At 46.4% G+C, this 14,669-nt stretch overlaps 1 protein-coding gene across 7 annotated transcripts in view; it reads right to left on the minus strand.

Annotated features, from left to right (window-relative positions):
• Nucleotides 1-5,008: 5,008 nt before the first annotated feature.
• The window catches only part of AUTS2 (activator of transcription and developmental regulator AUTS2), an 821,199-nt gene continuing 811,538 nt past the window's right edge, over nucleotides 5,009-14,669 (minus strand). For all 7 annotated transcript variants that reach the window (XM_048518997.1, XM_048518995.1, XM_048518996.1 and 4 more), the window contains 2 exons: nucleotides 11,060-11,282; nucleotides 5,009-6,309 (listed from right to left, as the gene is read on the minus strand). In XM_048518997.1, the coding sequence (XP_048374954.1) occupies nucleotides 5,082-6,309; nucleotides 11,060-11,282 (1,451 nt within the window). In that variant the 3' untranslated portion in view covers nucleotides 5,009-5,081. The remainder of the gene's footprint in view (nucleotides 6,310-11,059; nucleotides 11,283-14,669) is intronic.

Here is a 14,669-nt window from a genome sequence, read left to right on the forward strand (position 1 = left end):
GATGTTATGGACTACAATTCCCATTAGCCCCTTCCAGCATGGTCAATTGGCCATCCTGGCAGGGGCTGATGGGAATTGTAGTCCATAACATCTGGAGTGCCAAAGGTTCGCCACCACTGGACTATGGTATGTGAAACGGGAAGGGAAGATGTAACAGTATAGCCAGATCTTGGAAGCCAAGCAGTGTTGAGATTTGGAAGGGAGACCACCAAGGAAGGCTCTGCAGAGGCAAATGATGGCAAACCACCTCTGCTTCTCACTTGCCTTGGAAGCTCCTTGATGGGGGTCACCATTAAGTCAGCTGTGTGTAAAGGGCCATCAAGCCAGCTGTGACTTGATGACCCTTTACACACACACATGAAATAGGACTATGGTACACGAGACAAGAGGAAAGAAAAAAGGCTCTATGAAAGACTGAACCTGAAGGACTGGATGACTTGGGAAGCCCTTGAGAGTCAGCTAAAGGAGAAAAGGTGGGGGATAGGGTTAGTTTGCTGAAGGCAAATCCTGGAATGGAAGTTTGAGAGGGGCGGGAGATCCCCTTTTGTTATTTCTTGCTATGCTGCGGAAACTCACTGAGCAACCTTCCGCCAGTCACACATTCTTGGCCTAACTGATGTCACAACCTTGTTAAGAATATAAAATGGAGAAGGAAATGATGGAAGCTGCTTTGGATCTCCACTGGGGAGAAAAGTGGGGTATAAATGAAATAATAAAGATCACTAAAGAGGGAGAGACAGATGAAAAGTAGGTTGGTTGGTGAGGGGGAAGGAAAGAAGGAAAGGTGAAGAATACTGGAGGTACCGGGGAGAGGAATGTAGGAAATAATGTGGGGAAGGGGAGGGGGAGACAGGGGAAAGTTAAGTGCCCCCCTGCCACTTCTTGAAGGTCCCCCTCCATGCAACTTGGCCCATCAGAGCAGATGGCAGTGCAGTTTTCCCAAGGAGAGGCTGCCAGGAGGAAGGGAGAGCATAAGAATATAAGAAAGAGCCTGCTGGATCAGACCAGAGTCCATCTAGTCCAGCACTCTGCTGCTCGCAGTGGACCACCAGGTGCCTTTGGGAGCTCACATGCAGGATGTGAAAGCAATGGCCTTCTGCTGCTGCTGCTGCTGAGCACCTGGTCTGCTAAGGCATTTACAGTCTCAGATCAAGGAGGATCAAGCTTGATAGCCATGCACCGACTTCTCCTCCAAAAATCTGTCCAAGCCCCTTTTAAAGCTATCCAGGTTAGTGGCCATCAGCAACTCCTGTGGAAACATATTCCAAACGCCAATCACACGTTGCGTGAAGAAATGGAGGGAGGGAGTCTGAAGATAAAGGTTGGCTGGCTGGTAGGTGTGAAGGAGAGGAGGGAACAGGAAAAGGGGAGAAGCTTTAGGGCAGTGGTGGTGAACCTATGGCACGCATGCCAGTGGTGGCACTCAGAGCCCTCTTTGTGGGCATGCATGCTGTCACCCCAGTTTGAGCACTTGGCAGTGGCATAGTGCCAAGGGGGTGAGGGGTGTGTGATTCACTGGGCGCGCACCCCTGTGGGGATGTGGCAAGGGCGTTCCGGGGGCATTCCAGGGCAGGACGGAGCGGACAGGGGCATAGCAGGGGCTCAGGGAGCACGCTTGCCCTGGGTGAAGTTTCCCCTTGCTCTGCCCCTGGCACTCTCAAAGGTTCACCATCACTGCTTTAGGGGATTTCAAGGAAATAATGGACACAGGCAAAATGAGGTGCCCCACAAGGTACTTCTCCGTGGCGAAAAGGGGAAGGCGGGTCAGACTTCATGAGTGTGACTCCAAACAAAGAGGCACACCTGTTGGCTCAGTTCACATTTTTTAATAACATGGCACAGATTTACATTACACAAGTCTTCGCTGATGAGGAAACATGCTGCGGATTGAATATCGCTTCAGATTTTTCTCCCCCACCCCCACCCCTTTTCACATAGGATCTAGAAAGGACTTTATTACATAACAGGATAAACGGCAAAAAGGTTTGTATATAACAATCTCTTTACAATACTGAAAGCTACCACTACCATCCCAGTATACATATTGTTTTGTTTTTCAGGAATTTTTTTTGTTCATTTTGTCTTGTTCTTAAAAAAACCACTGCACAACATCTGGAGTTCACAAAATTGGAAGTTCACAACTAAAACTTTTAGTGGACTACTAAAATAGATTTCTGATCATTAGAAACAGCGGTCTGTAATTAGACTTTGTGTGTGTGTCAAAACAGGAAAAACGACTTGAGATAGCACTTTTCATACACTAGAAGACCAATGGAACTAATTTTTATTTCAATACACAAATTTTACAGTCCAGGAGTCGACAAGCTATTGAATGCTCTCTGATAAAAGTCATATTCTCACCCAATTGTCTTGAACAGAATTACGGCACGTGAGGAAGAAAATAATTGGTTTCAACAGGTTTATGATTTATGGGTTTTGGGGGAAAAAAATCACACGTTTTCTCGAAGTTCTGTTTTTCCCAGTGGCTGGAACATAATCTCAGAAATCAGAAACCAAAATGACAGATAGCAGATGAGGGGATTATTGAAGAGGGAGGAAATATACCAACTTCCTGCAGAACAGAAAGAACAGTTTTCAAGAAGACAACGGTCAGCTCCTACCACAAAATAGAGGAGGCAAGCTCACCCCATTTCCTATTTTGCTACAGCCCCCCCACTCAGGGTTCCCATAGCTCTTAGATACAACTTATTTTGAGGCTGCTGGCAGAAAAGTAGAAAGCTTTTCGCTTCTAGCAGTCAAAAGCTGATAGGATTCAACCCCCCCCCCCTTGCCTACTGAGCCTGACATTTGTTCACTAGAGAAAAGGGGAAAGGGGTGTATCGTCATCACTCCGTCCCAAACAAAATCAATAAATGGCTCCTTCCCCAAATGGTTAACGTCTTCCCTAGACAAGACATTTCCAAGCAAAGCCATTTTCAGGTGGGTACAACGTGCAACTGGCGTGACTGGGTCTTTAATGTATAGGATTTAGAAATTATAACATTAATATGATGCTTGATTATAATCTTCCAAAGCAGCTCCAGAAATTCCAGGCAGGCAACAAGGGTAAAATGGTTACAAGGCACCAATCCAATTTTTTATAACACGTTCCTTGTGCATTGTAAGATCGTCCCCATCAGAATGAGTTCCTCCCTCCTGCTGTGATTTACCCATCATTGTAGTCTACAAAGTGCGCTGATCTGGAGCTGCCTGTAACCTCTTCCCTATACTCAATGCTGTTTCAGATGTATTTCCCTAGGAGGTGGTCAAGACACCTTTCTGTTGCCTAGCAACCATGGGATAAGCTCCTCTTCTCTCCTTGGCAAATTAGCTTCACATACCTGGCAGACGGAAGCAAGGGCAGCTGGGAGGAATAGGGGAAGCTGTTGAACATCCATCCACTCAGGACAGTGTCCAAGTGACGGCAACTCAACAACCCTCTCCTGGTAAGGCTAGCATCTACAACAGTTGTTATACGCTGAACGGGCGAGTCTACTCTAGGAAGGTTGTGGCAGAGCTGCAGGTGGACTGGAGAGACTCTTTGTAATGGGCCAAGAAATTACCTGAGAGAGACTATGGTGTGGTAGTTAAGGTGTTGGGCTAGGATCTGGAACATCCAGGTTCGAATCCCCACTTGGGCCATCGAAGCTTGCCAGATGACCTTCATTCTCTCTTAGCCTCAACCCTGTGAAATATTTGGATAGGAGACCTCCGAGGAATACCAGAGGTGTGACGGGGAGGCAAGCAAAGGCAAACCACCTCTGAACATCTCTTATCTTGAAAATTCTGCAAAGTTGCCATAGGTCAGCTGTGAGTTGACAGCAAAAAAGAAGAAAAACGTTACCCACCATGCATTGTCGAAGGCTTTCACGGCCAGATTCAACTGGTTGTGGTGGGTTTTCCGGGCTGTGTGGCTGTGGTCTGGTAGATCTACCAGACCACGGCCACACAGCCCAGAAAACCCACCACAACCAATTGCCCACTATAGCTAACAGGCCACTGCGCACACGGTTGAGTCACGCGGTGGAACCCTTGTACAGATTTAAACTCCTGGTCCTCGTCTGATGACAGACGAACTCTGGAAAAGAGAGGGTAAAACATTGGCTATCACGCTGTATCTGGGACAGGTGAGTTTTTAAGCTCACCTCACTATGGATTTTTGATGTAGCTTCGGTCTTTTTTTAAAAAATGGCAAGGGGATTGATTCACAAGTCTTCTCAAATGACAGACGTGATTCAGGAACGTACAAATGACTTTGTGCAAACGAAAAAGCGCCACATCTCGATGGTAAGCAACAGGGTCTCGTTGCCGAAGATGAAGTCCGATTTTGATGGCTTATTTGTGCATCTCAAAAGGGTAGCAAGGAATTAGATTGGTTCAGGGAAAATATGACTTTTAGGTGTGTAGTTGTGTGTGTTGACAAGGCTCCTTTGAATTAAACAGGCTTTTGGGAAAAGCCTTAAAATTAATTGCATAGTTGAAGGGGTTTAACTATCTTATAACAATATATGGACCGCAGCCAACTCTGGGCGGCATTCTTCAAGATTAAAGTTTGCAAACAGCACAGTTTAAGAAGTATTAATGTATTATGTTACTTATGTTTTTTTCCTATTTACAAATTTACAAAGTAAAGCTTTCGTCTTACCCATTTTGCATATATGACCCACAACCCATCAAGTAACTTTTTAAAAAAATTACAGGAAAAAGATCAACAGGTTTTTTTTTTACTTCCCGCTGGAAAAAAAAAGAGATAACCTTGCATTTGCTTGTAGCCAAAATACTGATTTAAATCTTCGTGTCCTTATGGGGACTTTTCAAACAATGAAAAAAAGAATTAAAAGGGGCGGGGGGGGGGGAGGCACGCACTGTTTTCCAAAACTTTTGAAAACATTTGCCAACGTACAATATACAAACTGACAAAAGAAAAAAAAACAGAAATCTTTGCACACTCGGGGTCTATACATTGTGTACAGTCGGGTTGTACCCAAAGTCTACAGTCTTTTGTTTTTGTTTTGAGTAAGAAGATCTAATATGTTGAAGTCCATTTAGAGCGTTTCCCTCTCTGGCTCGTGCTTCCGGTTTTATCGTGCCTCTATGTCTTTGAGCGTGTGGGAAGGCGGCCTGTCTCGGATGTCTGCTGACAGGGGGGTAGTCCTTCGAGGAGAGCTTGGGCGGGGTCCCAGAGTGGAAATGAGAGGGGGAGGGGCGCTAAGTGCTGCTGTGGGAGGAGTTTTGTTCAGGATCCCATTTGGAAGCCCCGAGGAAGGGCTGACTCTGGGATAGTGCATGCTGGGGAGCCCGGGGGTAAGTAAACTGGGGTGAGGCAGGTGTCCGTCCAAGGCGGCCTGGTGGACCGAGTGCAGCCGGACGTGTTCGTAGTCCTCTCGGAGCATGTGCAACCGCTCCCGCTCATCCAGATGGGCCCCCCTCTCGTGCTCTCGACGAGGGTCGACCGAAAGTGGATGGTGGTGGTGATGGTTGTAGTCATGTGGCTCTCTGTCCCTGAAAGACCTCTCTGCGTCGTACAACCGTGGCGCAGAGAGACGGTGAAGCGGGTCGTTCCGCAGGAAGAACTCTCGGCCCAGAGGGTCTCTCCGATGGATGTCCAAGTCTCTGTAGGGATCCCTCAATGGATCTCTCATGGGATCCCAGTGGAAAGAAGGGTAAGGGAAACGTTCGCTGCCCGGAATTGGGCTGATCCCCATGAAAGGCGTCATCATGCGAGTCCTGTCCAGGCCACTGATGCTGTTCATGGGATGGATACCAGTTACGCCCACTGTCATGGGCATCGATACCAAAGGGCCTGGGTGGATGTTGGATGCAGGCATGGGAGGCGCTTGCTCAGATGGCCGATGCGTCTGCGGTGCTTCAGGCGGAACGTCATGATCTTCCTTTCTTTCCTCCTTCACCTTGACCTCGCTGGCCTTCTTCAAGCTCTCATACACTGCCTCGTTCTTCTTATCAGCTTCTCGGTTAGAGGTGCTGTTAGGTCTGGTACTCTCCACAACTGGTGGCCGGACATAAGGCGAGGGCCCCCGAGATGTCTGTTTGGACTCCTCCAACGCTCTGTTCTCATGGGTCGGGCCTTCTTTCTCTGAAACGTAGTTGTCCTTCGCCTTGTGCTCATCGGCACTAACGTCCTTCCGAGACTCTGAGTGATCCCTTTCTTTGGGTTTCTCTTTCTCCCGAGCCTCAGGGTTCAGATGGCTCCTGATTGGCTCAGCTGAGCTGCGGCTATGTCCAAGAGTATTTGTGGAATGGATAGGTGCTGGCGAAGGATGACTGGAGTGTCTCTTCTCAATACTCTCCCTAAAACCAGCAAAGCACAGAAGTTAGTATTTGTGGGAGGCTGTTGCAAGTAAGACCAAAGACTGAGCCTTGAAACTCCATGCTTATCTATCTGCTCAACCCCCATTATTTTCAGTGACATTCACAAATGGCAGTCCAAATGACTTACGGGAGCAAGGAGGCCAAAACAACTGTTGTCGTGTGCCAGGAACACAAAGACCGTCTAGCTTTTAGCAGACAGCATGTGGGGCACATGTGGGGCACCCCTCAAACAGACTCCTTCCAACCAATGTCTATTTTATCTAAAATAATTTGCCAGTGGAAGAACGGGAAGGTTTTGTGGCACAGTCGGAAGTCACGCGATTCCGCTGTTTTGCGGAAGTTATGCAGATCTGGGTCTAGTCAACACTTGGAATGGAGACTGTCGGAGAACCCTACATACGCTGCCTTGAGCTCCAATGATGAAAGATGGTCTAACAAAATATGAAAAAGCAAGCAAATGCACTAGGATACTTGAGTGACCCCCTTCCCACAGAGGATCCTCCTGTACAGTTAGATGACAACCATTGAAGGCCCTGCTTTGGGTAGCAAGGCAAGGCCTTTTTCTGCAATAGTGCCTCAGACTTACAGGCATCTCTTCAGCCTCCTCTTTCCTTTCTTGAGAGCCAGCATGGTGCAGTGGTTAACAGCAGGTGGATTCTAATCTGGAGAACTGGGTTCAATTCCCCACTCCCCCTCCTGAGTGGAAGAGGCTTATCTGGTGAACCAGATGTGTTTCTGCACTCCTGCAGGGTGACCTTGGGCTAGTCTACTCTCTCAGCCCCACCTACCTCACAAGGTGTCTGTCGTGGGGAGAGGAAGGGAAAGGAGCTTGTAAGCCACATTGAGTCTCTTTATAGGAGAGAAAGGTGGGATATAAATCCAAACTCCTCCTCTTCTTCTTTGAAACAGCAAGTGGAAACAATTTTGTTTGGCTTTGCTTTTGAAGGAGCAGGGTGGTAGCTGGATTTAAAAAGGCACTGGGCTGTTCTTGCCTTTCTATATTTTTAACAGATGTTTTCTTTAATTTGGGGCGGGGATAGGTGGAGAATAGACTTTGCATTGAATAGATGTTGTTAGTTCGTTCAAGCACTTCTGATATCAACAAAGACCAGGACCTGTCCGTCTCTCTTGACTGTGGCCCGAACTTCACTCCGACCCTAATCTTCCAAGAAAAAAAAAACTTCCGCCCACCCAACTGATGCTAATGTGCCAAGAGTCTGTTTCCAGTATAAGGCAGCTTCATGTGTTCATATTTTCAATGTCGCTCTTACAATATTTTGATTTTTAAAGTATTTCCTGATACAGGAGAACATTTGTCTTCCATTCCCTCTCAAGTGACGCAAGGTCCAATGCAAAGCATTGCATATTCTGACAGACTTTGTGACTGCACTTCTGGACAAACCAAAACTTTGGAGCATCGCATAGTCAAATGTGGTACTTTCACAATACTAAGGGTATGTTTTATGCCTTAGTCCAGGGGTGTCAAACTTGTGGCCCTCCAGATGTTCATGAACTACAATTCCCATCAGTCCCTCCCAACATGAGCATTGGCTATACTGGCAAGGGCTGATGGGAATTGTAGTTCATTAACATCTGGAGGGCCGCAAGTTTGACACCTGTGCCTTAGTTTGTACAAAAATGAGGAGCTGTCCACACCAGTGGGTGTTTTCAGGCAATGATCCTCAAATGTGAAGGAACAATTTCACTTATTTCACTTAGGAGCCAGTGTGGTGTAGTGGTTAAGAGCAGGTGGATTCTAATCTGGAGAGCTGGGTTTGATTCCCCCACTCCTCCACCTGAGTGGCAGAGGCTTATTGGGTGAACCAGATGTGTTTCTGCACTCCTACATTCCTGCTGGGTGACCTTGGGCTAGTCCCACTTCTTTGGAACTCTCTCAGCCCCACCTACCTCACAAGGTGTCTGTGGTGGGGAGAGGAAGGGAAAGGAGCTTGTAAGCCACCTTGAGTCTCCTTACAGGAAAGAAAGGTGGGAAATAAATCCAAACTGTTCTTCTTCTTATGTGTTATCAACATAATAAATGAAGAGTTCCCAAATGACATCATATTGAGGCAGCACTGAGGCCATGTCCTCCTAACATCTGAATGGGCGTCTCAAAAAATCTGAAGACATAAGAATTGTCTAGAACATTAGTGGGTTGTGGGGTTTTTTTTGGTGGGGGCAGGAATGGTGTGAAAATGCCACTTTAACAACACCTTTCTCTGAGACTCAACAGATTCCCTCCAAGAGGTCCCAATTCTGTGCCTGTCCAGCAAGGAAGACACCTGGAAGTCTCCCCAGTTGTGTTCGGCTTACACTGAGTGTTTTAGCACAGTGCGGCGTCTTCTTTCCTGATAAAACTCTTCAACTCTGGTTAATGAACAAACCTGCACGTCTGGGGTTCAGCATTCGTGGATAGAGGGTGCCGTTTCCAAAAGAACCCAAGTCCTACCACTTCTCTCTAGAGCACAGGTCAAACTCGTGGTCCTCCAGATGTTCATGAACTACAATTCCCATCAGCCCTTGCCAGTATAGCCAATGCTCATATTGGGAGGGACTGATGGGAATTGTAGTTCATGAACATCTGGAGGGCCGCGAGTTTGACACCCCTGCTCTAGAGCAACAAAGTGTTGTTGAAGGCTTTCATGGCCCGAATCAACCTGTTGTTGTGGGTTTCCCAGGCTCTTTGGCTATGGTCTGGTGGTTTTCGCTCCTAACATTTCACCTGCATCTCCACACAGTGCCACAGAGGGAACACATCTTTCCGTGACAGACCTTTGAAGATGCCAGCTACAGAAGCAGGAGGAAAGTTAGGAACTAAAACCACCTGACCACAGCCAAACCCCCCAAACCAGAAAATGCACAAAAGCACTGGGAAGAGAAGGAACTGAGGTGGCTTCCACGACTCCTGTCAGCAGCATCCGTAAAATGAATGAAAATGCTGTCATTTAATTTTCTCAGGAGCAACGGAAGGGAGGATTTGGTGATCTGTTTGAAACGACATGTGATTACTTTCTGGGGTTCAGGAGTTTGTGTCTATACACTCCTACTGTCTGGAAGCATCTGGAAAATCCCAACCCTCTTTGCTTTCCTGTATGGCAAAACGATGCTTCCTGAATAACAATCTGATGGGCCAGGCTTGCCTGATCTTGCCAGTTCTTGGAAGCCAAGGACAGTTGGCCCTGGTTAGAACTTGGATAGGAGATGGCCAAGGAAACCTGACGTCACTACGCAGAGGCAGGCAATGGAAAACCACCTCTGTTAGTCACTTGCTTTGAAGCCCCTATGGGTCAATGTAAGTTGGCTGCAACTTGACAATACTTGAGGCACACTGGGAGGAAACATTTCCCTCCTCCAAACTAAATGGATCCAACTGTAAAAGGATGGCATGCTTCCAAATTTCTCCTCCTGAGAACTTCTCCACCTGGAATCCATGTGTCCATTCCACATCCAGCTTTCAACTGCTTTGCTTCATCTGTGTCTTTTATCTCCATGACATTATAAATGAGCAACTATGCCCCAGCACTTCACTAATGCAGTCTGGATGTAATTGTGTGTGTGTGTGTGTGTGTGTGTGTGTGTGCGTGTGCGTGTGTGTGTACACACACACACACACACATATATATATTTATATATATATTTATATATATATTTATATATATATTTATATATTTAAATATATATAAATATATCAAGGTTCTCTTTGGGGTGGGATTTTGTTGGCTCACACAAGGGGAGCGCTTGGAACAGGGGAAGTTGCACAGAAAATGTCTTAATGCAATCATCCATAAGATCCATGTCAAAATTGCTTTTTTGTTGTCTTTCAAAAATGCATCCATACACAGGAGTAAAAGTGTGGGAGTTGCCATTAATCAAAACTGGCTTTGAATTCTGGAATTCATTTTAGAAATTCTAGTGAATACAGATCTCATATCTAGGAAAATTATGGAGGGGATCAGGGGAAATCTACTCTACCCTACAAGAACAGCCAGCATAGTGCAGTGGTTAAGAACAGGCGGACTCTAGTCTGGAGAACTGGGTTTGATTCCCCATTCCTCCATATGAGTTGCAGAGGCTTATCTGGTTAACCAGATGTGTTTTCATACTCCTACACATGAAGCCTGGTGGGTGACCTGGGGCTAGCCACAGTTCTCTCAGAACTCTCTCAGCCCCACCTACCTCACAAGGTGTCTGGTGCAAGGACAGGAAGGGAAAGGAGCATGTAAGCTGCTTTGAGACTCCTTACAGGAGAGAAAGATGGGGTATAAATCTAAGTTCTCCTTCTTCAATGAAAAAAGCAAACTCAGCTATAAAACTATACATTCGGAAATTGCAGTTTGATTTCTGGTCCGATCACAGAAGCCCAAAGGCGTATGAAGCTGCCTTATATCATCAAGTTATTGGTGAAGCTGGTACAATATCATCACCTCTGTCCACCAAAAGTTCCCTGGTGCCTCAGGCAAGCATCTTTCCCAGCACTGGCTACCTAAGATCCTCTTAACAGGAGATACCAAGACAGACTTGGGACTTTTCACATGCAACTCAGTGACAGTCTCTTTCCACCAGAGGAAGTGTGGGCTGCTAAAGTTTGGAGCGAGGTTGGCAAGATTCCCGTCCCATTTTGCAGGAGGCCTGCTGAACAAACAAGCGCCAAGCTAAGAAGAGGCCGAAAGCTGCGTGGTTCCCCACCCCGCCTTGCCCTCTACCAAGCTCGCAGAGTGGTCTTTCGTACCTTTCTTTGTCATCTTTACTAAGAGAAGAGTCTCCTTTATCTACATCTCTATCTCTCTCATGAGCTGCAGCAGACGAACTGCGTTCCAGCTCTCCTGGCTTCAGCCAGGGCGGAGGGGTCGGGAACGAAGGAGGTGTTCGGTGCAGACGGTTCCAGGGTTCGTGAGGGTTGCTAAAGTTCTGCATACTTGGGCCATCCTTGTGGCCGAACATAGAGTTGGGAGCTGGAATGGCGAAGTGGGAAAAGAAACAAAAGGACAAAACAAAAAAACACGGTTTCAGAAGAAAAGCCACATGGTCCCCCATTGACGGTACTTACCAATCAAACCCAACTTTTTACAGCCCTCAGAGTTTAAAATGAATACATATTATGGGGAGCTGGAAAAGGAAAGGAGATTCACAGGTGAGCAAGACAACTTGGCATTTCAAAAGGCTAGGGCTGCAACTTGGGAAGGTGGAAAAAGCAAAGAGGGCGAGCAGGGCAGGTTTGGGATGGTCCAAAGCTTCATTTTTTCCCCTCTCAGGTGAAAAGATCTGGGAGACTACTTCACCTGCAGGGCCCCCATATAAGATACGATGACCACAGTGGGATATTGTGGAGGAATTGTGTGCAGCCTGTCCAAGTGTAAACACCACTACTTCTATCCAAGGGAGTTCCCATCCAGAGATTTACTTGGGTTCTTTGACAGAAGCTTGTTTTCTGCTCCTTCTGAGACTAGGACCAGGAGTAATGGGTTCAAGGTGAAGGAAAAGAGATTCCACCTCAACACCCGGAAAATCTTCCTGGCAGTCAGGGCTGTTCGAAGTGGAATGCACTGCCTCGGAGTGTGGTGGAGTCTCCTTCTTTGGAGCTTTTTAAACAGAGGCTGGATGGCCATCTGTCTGTCAGGAGTGCTCTGATTGTGTGTTCCTGCATGGCAGGGGGTTGGACTTGATGGCCCTTGGGGTATCTCCCAACTCTATGTCCCCTTTCTGAAAAGATCATATAGCATGAAATGGGGTTAATCCGCCTTCCCTATTGGATTCAACTAGATCTGGCTGCTTGGGGCTGGCACAAACGGTTGTGCTCAAACACTATTTTTATTTGGGAGATTCATGGACGTGGAGTGCAATGGGGGCTTTCAGAAGGCATTAGAAATATCCATGATGGATCCATGAACAGTTATTAGTCACATTGACTAAGTTGGAACTCCATGTTTGGAGGCAGTAACCTTCCCAAAAGTGGCGCTGGAGAGGGAGGGCTTTGATCTTTGTATTTTGCCAGTAGGAATCCAGGAGCACCTGGCTGGCTACTGTGCAAAACAGGACGCTGGCCCAGTTTGGTCTTTTAGGCTGAACCATCGTGGCTTCTCTTGTCCACAATGGCTCAAACTGGTCTACAAATTGTAGACCTGGTCCTTAGCTGTACGTGAGAAGGAATCCCATCTATCAAGCCAATCCAGTCCCTGTCCCCTGACACAGGATCCTCTCAGGAAGTTCTTCTGCATCCTATACCTTGCCAAAAGGGATGCTTGTGTCTGGCCTATGAAAATTTAGAAGAGGCCTGGACACCATGCTGCTGTGAATGTGGCAACTCAGAATTGTGCAAGAGGGTCTTTTCTATGTTGAGTTGGATCTAGCCAGCTTTTCTGCCAGTGAAAAAAACAAACAAGGGAGACCTATTAGGGCACCAGAAAGGCTATGCTGGAATTATAGGAGTACAATCCATATGTGATAGCGGCTTACAGGGGTGTACCACCCAGGGGAACATATGGGGTCAAATATCCCTGGGCTGAGGCCATTTAGTCACCACGACCAAACAACTTTTTTTTTGTATCGGGGTGGCTGCCCATAGGGGTGGTGGTGGTGGTGGTGGTAAACTCAGATTTTACACTGGGCTGCATTTTTCCTAGATACACGTCTGTTGTAATATAGAAGGATTTGGGCAAAATTTGGCAAAAGAGCTGGCTGCATACAACCCACTGGGAAGGGAGTTGCAGTTATTAATTGGCTAAATTTCAAAAGTTTTCCTTTTCTCCCCCCACCCCCTACTCGAAGCACATTACACAGTCTTTATTTCATTCTCCTTTAACAATATAAACTAATTTGATTGCTTTGCTCATTTGCTTTATCGTATAATTCAGTCCACTGCCACGTTTATTTGCATACCTTATAATAGTCATTATTACATAGGTTTTTTTTAAAAAAAAGTTCTGTAATTCACCTCGAGTCTCCACAAAAAATGGCAGATGATAGATGAAGTAAAAAAAGAGGAAAAAAAGAAATGTTGTGGCTAATCATGGGTGGTTGCTCATAAAAGAGGCTTGGAGATTCTTTCCTTTCCACCTCTCCATACCCACAGGACAATAAAACAACCTATTTTTTGGCTCAGATAAGCCAGGCAGTCCCACTGCAACTGAGCCAGCAAGTGAAGAGTTTGTGTGTTCCTAAATTATAGATTAAAAACCCTGGTTTTCAGGGAAAGTTCAAACCAATGTTCACCGGCTGGGGTATAATGATGAACAGTGGTTTGCTAAGGAAGTAGAACTAAATGAACTGTTGCCTGGGGAATGGGAGGAAACAGGAAAGGAGAAGAGATTGCCTGAGTGAGCTTGAAGCTACAGGCAGCATGGTGCCGTAGTTAAGAGCAGTGGACTCTAATCTGGAGAACCAGGCTTGATTCCCCACTCCTCTACATGAGCGGCGGACTCTTATCTGGTGAACCGGATTTGTTTCTACACTCCTACCAGATTAGCTTGTGCACTCCAACACATGCCTGTTGGGTAACCTTGGGCTAGTCACGGTTCTTCAGAACTCTTTCAGCCCCACCTACCTCACAAGGTGCCTGTAGTCGGGAGAGGAAGGGAAAGGTGTTTGTAAGCCACCTTGAGTCTCCTTACAGGACAGAGAGGTGGGGTATAAATCCAAACTCTTAAATCTCATGCAAATTATGGTTTGGTGTTATATGTAAGGCCTTCAATGAATACAGGGTGCCAGTGGTCTGCAGGATTCATTTAGGGGTGAGCAGTTTCTTCCAGGTCCATCCAAATAGAACATATTGTTTCTCTTTACTCTTGTGATTTCAGTGTTTCCATATTATTTTAAGTTTCACAGAACTTTGAGGAGCTGAACCCAAGGAGCAAATATCAACACTACTCCCCATTTCTCAAGAGATCGTTCCATGGGTATAGATTTCCCAGGACTCCAAGAACTGGACATCCCAGGAAAAGTGAACACGGGGGTGGGGTGGGGGGCTGTATTTCACAAAATCTCAAAGGACATTTACACACTTGTGGTCTCCTTCACCCTGCTATGCTACATTTCATTTGAGTTTCATTCTCACTTACACACACATTTCCCCCTCTTTGGAACTCACTATACTCCCAGATCAGAGAATCCGCATGGTTTCTGAAAAAAGTATGACTTTTTCTCTCCCTTTGCAGGGGAAGCAAAGGAGGTCACTGTGCGTTAAGTTTTATTTGGGTTTTCTCACTCCTCCATGCCTTCCCCTACCCACACAACAGCATTTTCTTGAGGTCACCATTCCAGAACGATCAGAATAGCTTTCTTCTTTTTTAGTTTAATGCTGATGGTCTACTGCTGGAGTGTCAGACCTGGTGAAACTGACGAAA

The sequence above is a fragment of the Sphaerodactylus townsendi genome, linkage group LG16 (assembly GCF_021028975.2).
Source record: "Sphaerodactylus townsendi isolate TG3544 linkage group LG16, MPM_Stown_v2.3, whole genome shotgun sequence".
NCBI lineage: Eukaryota > Metazoa > Chordata > Lepidosauria > Squamata > Sphaerodactylidae > Sphaerodactylus > Sphaerodactylus townsendi.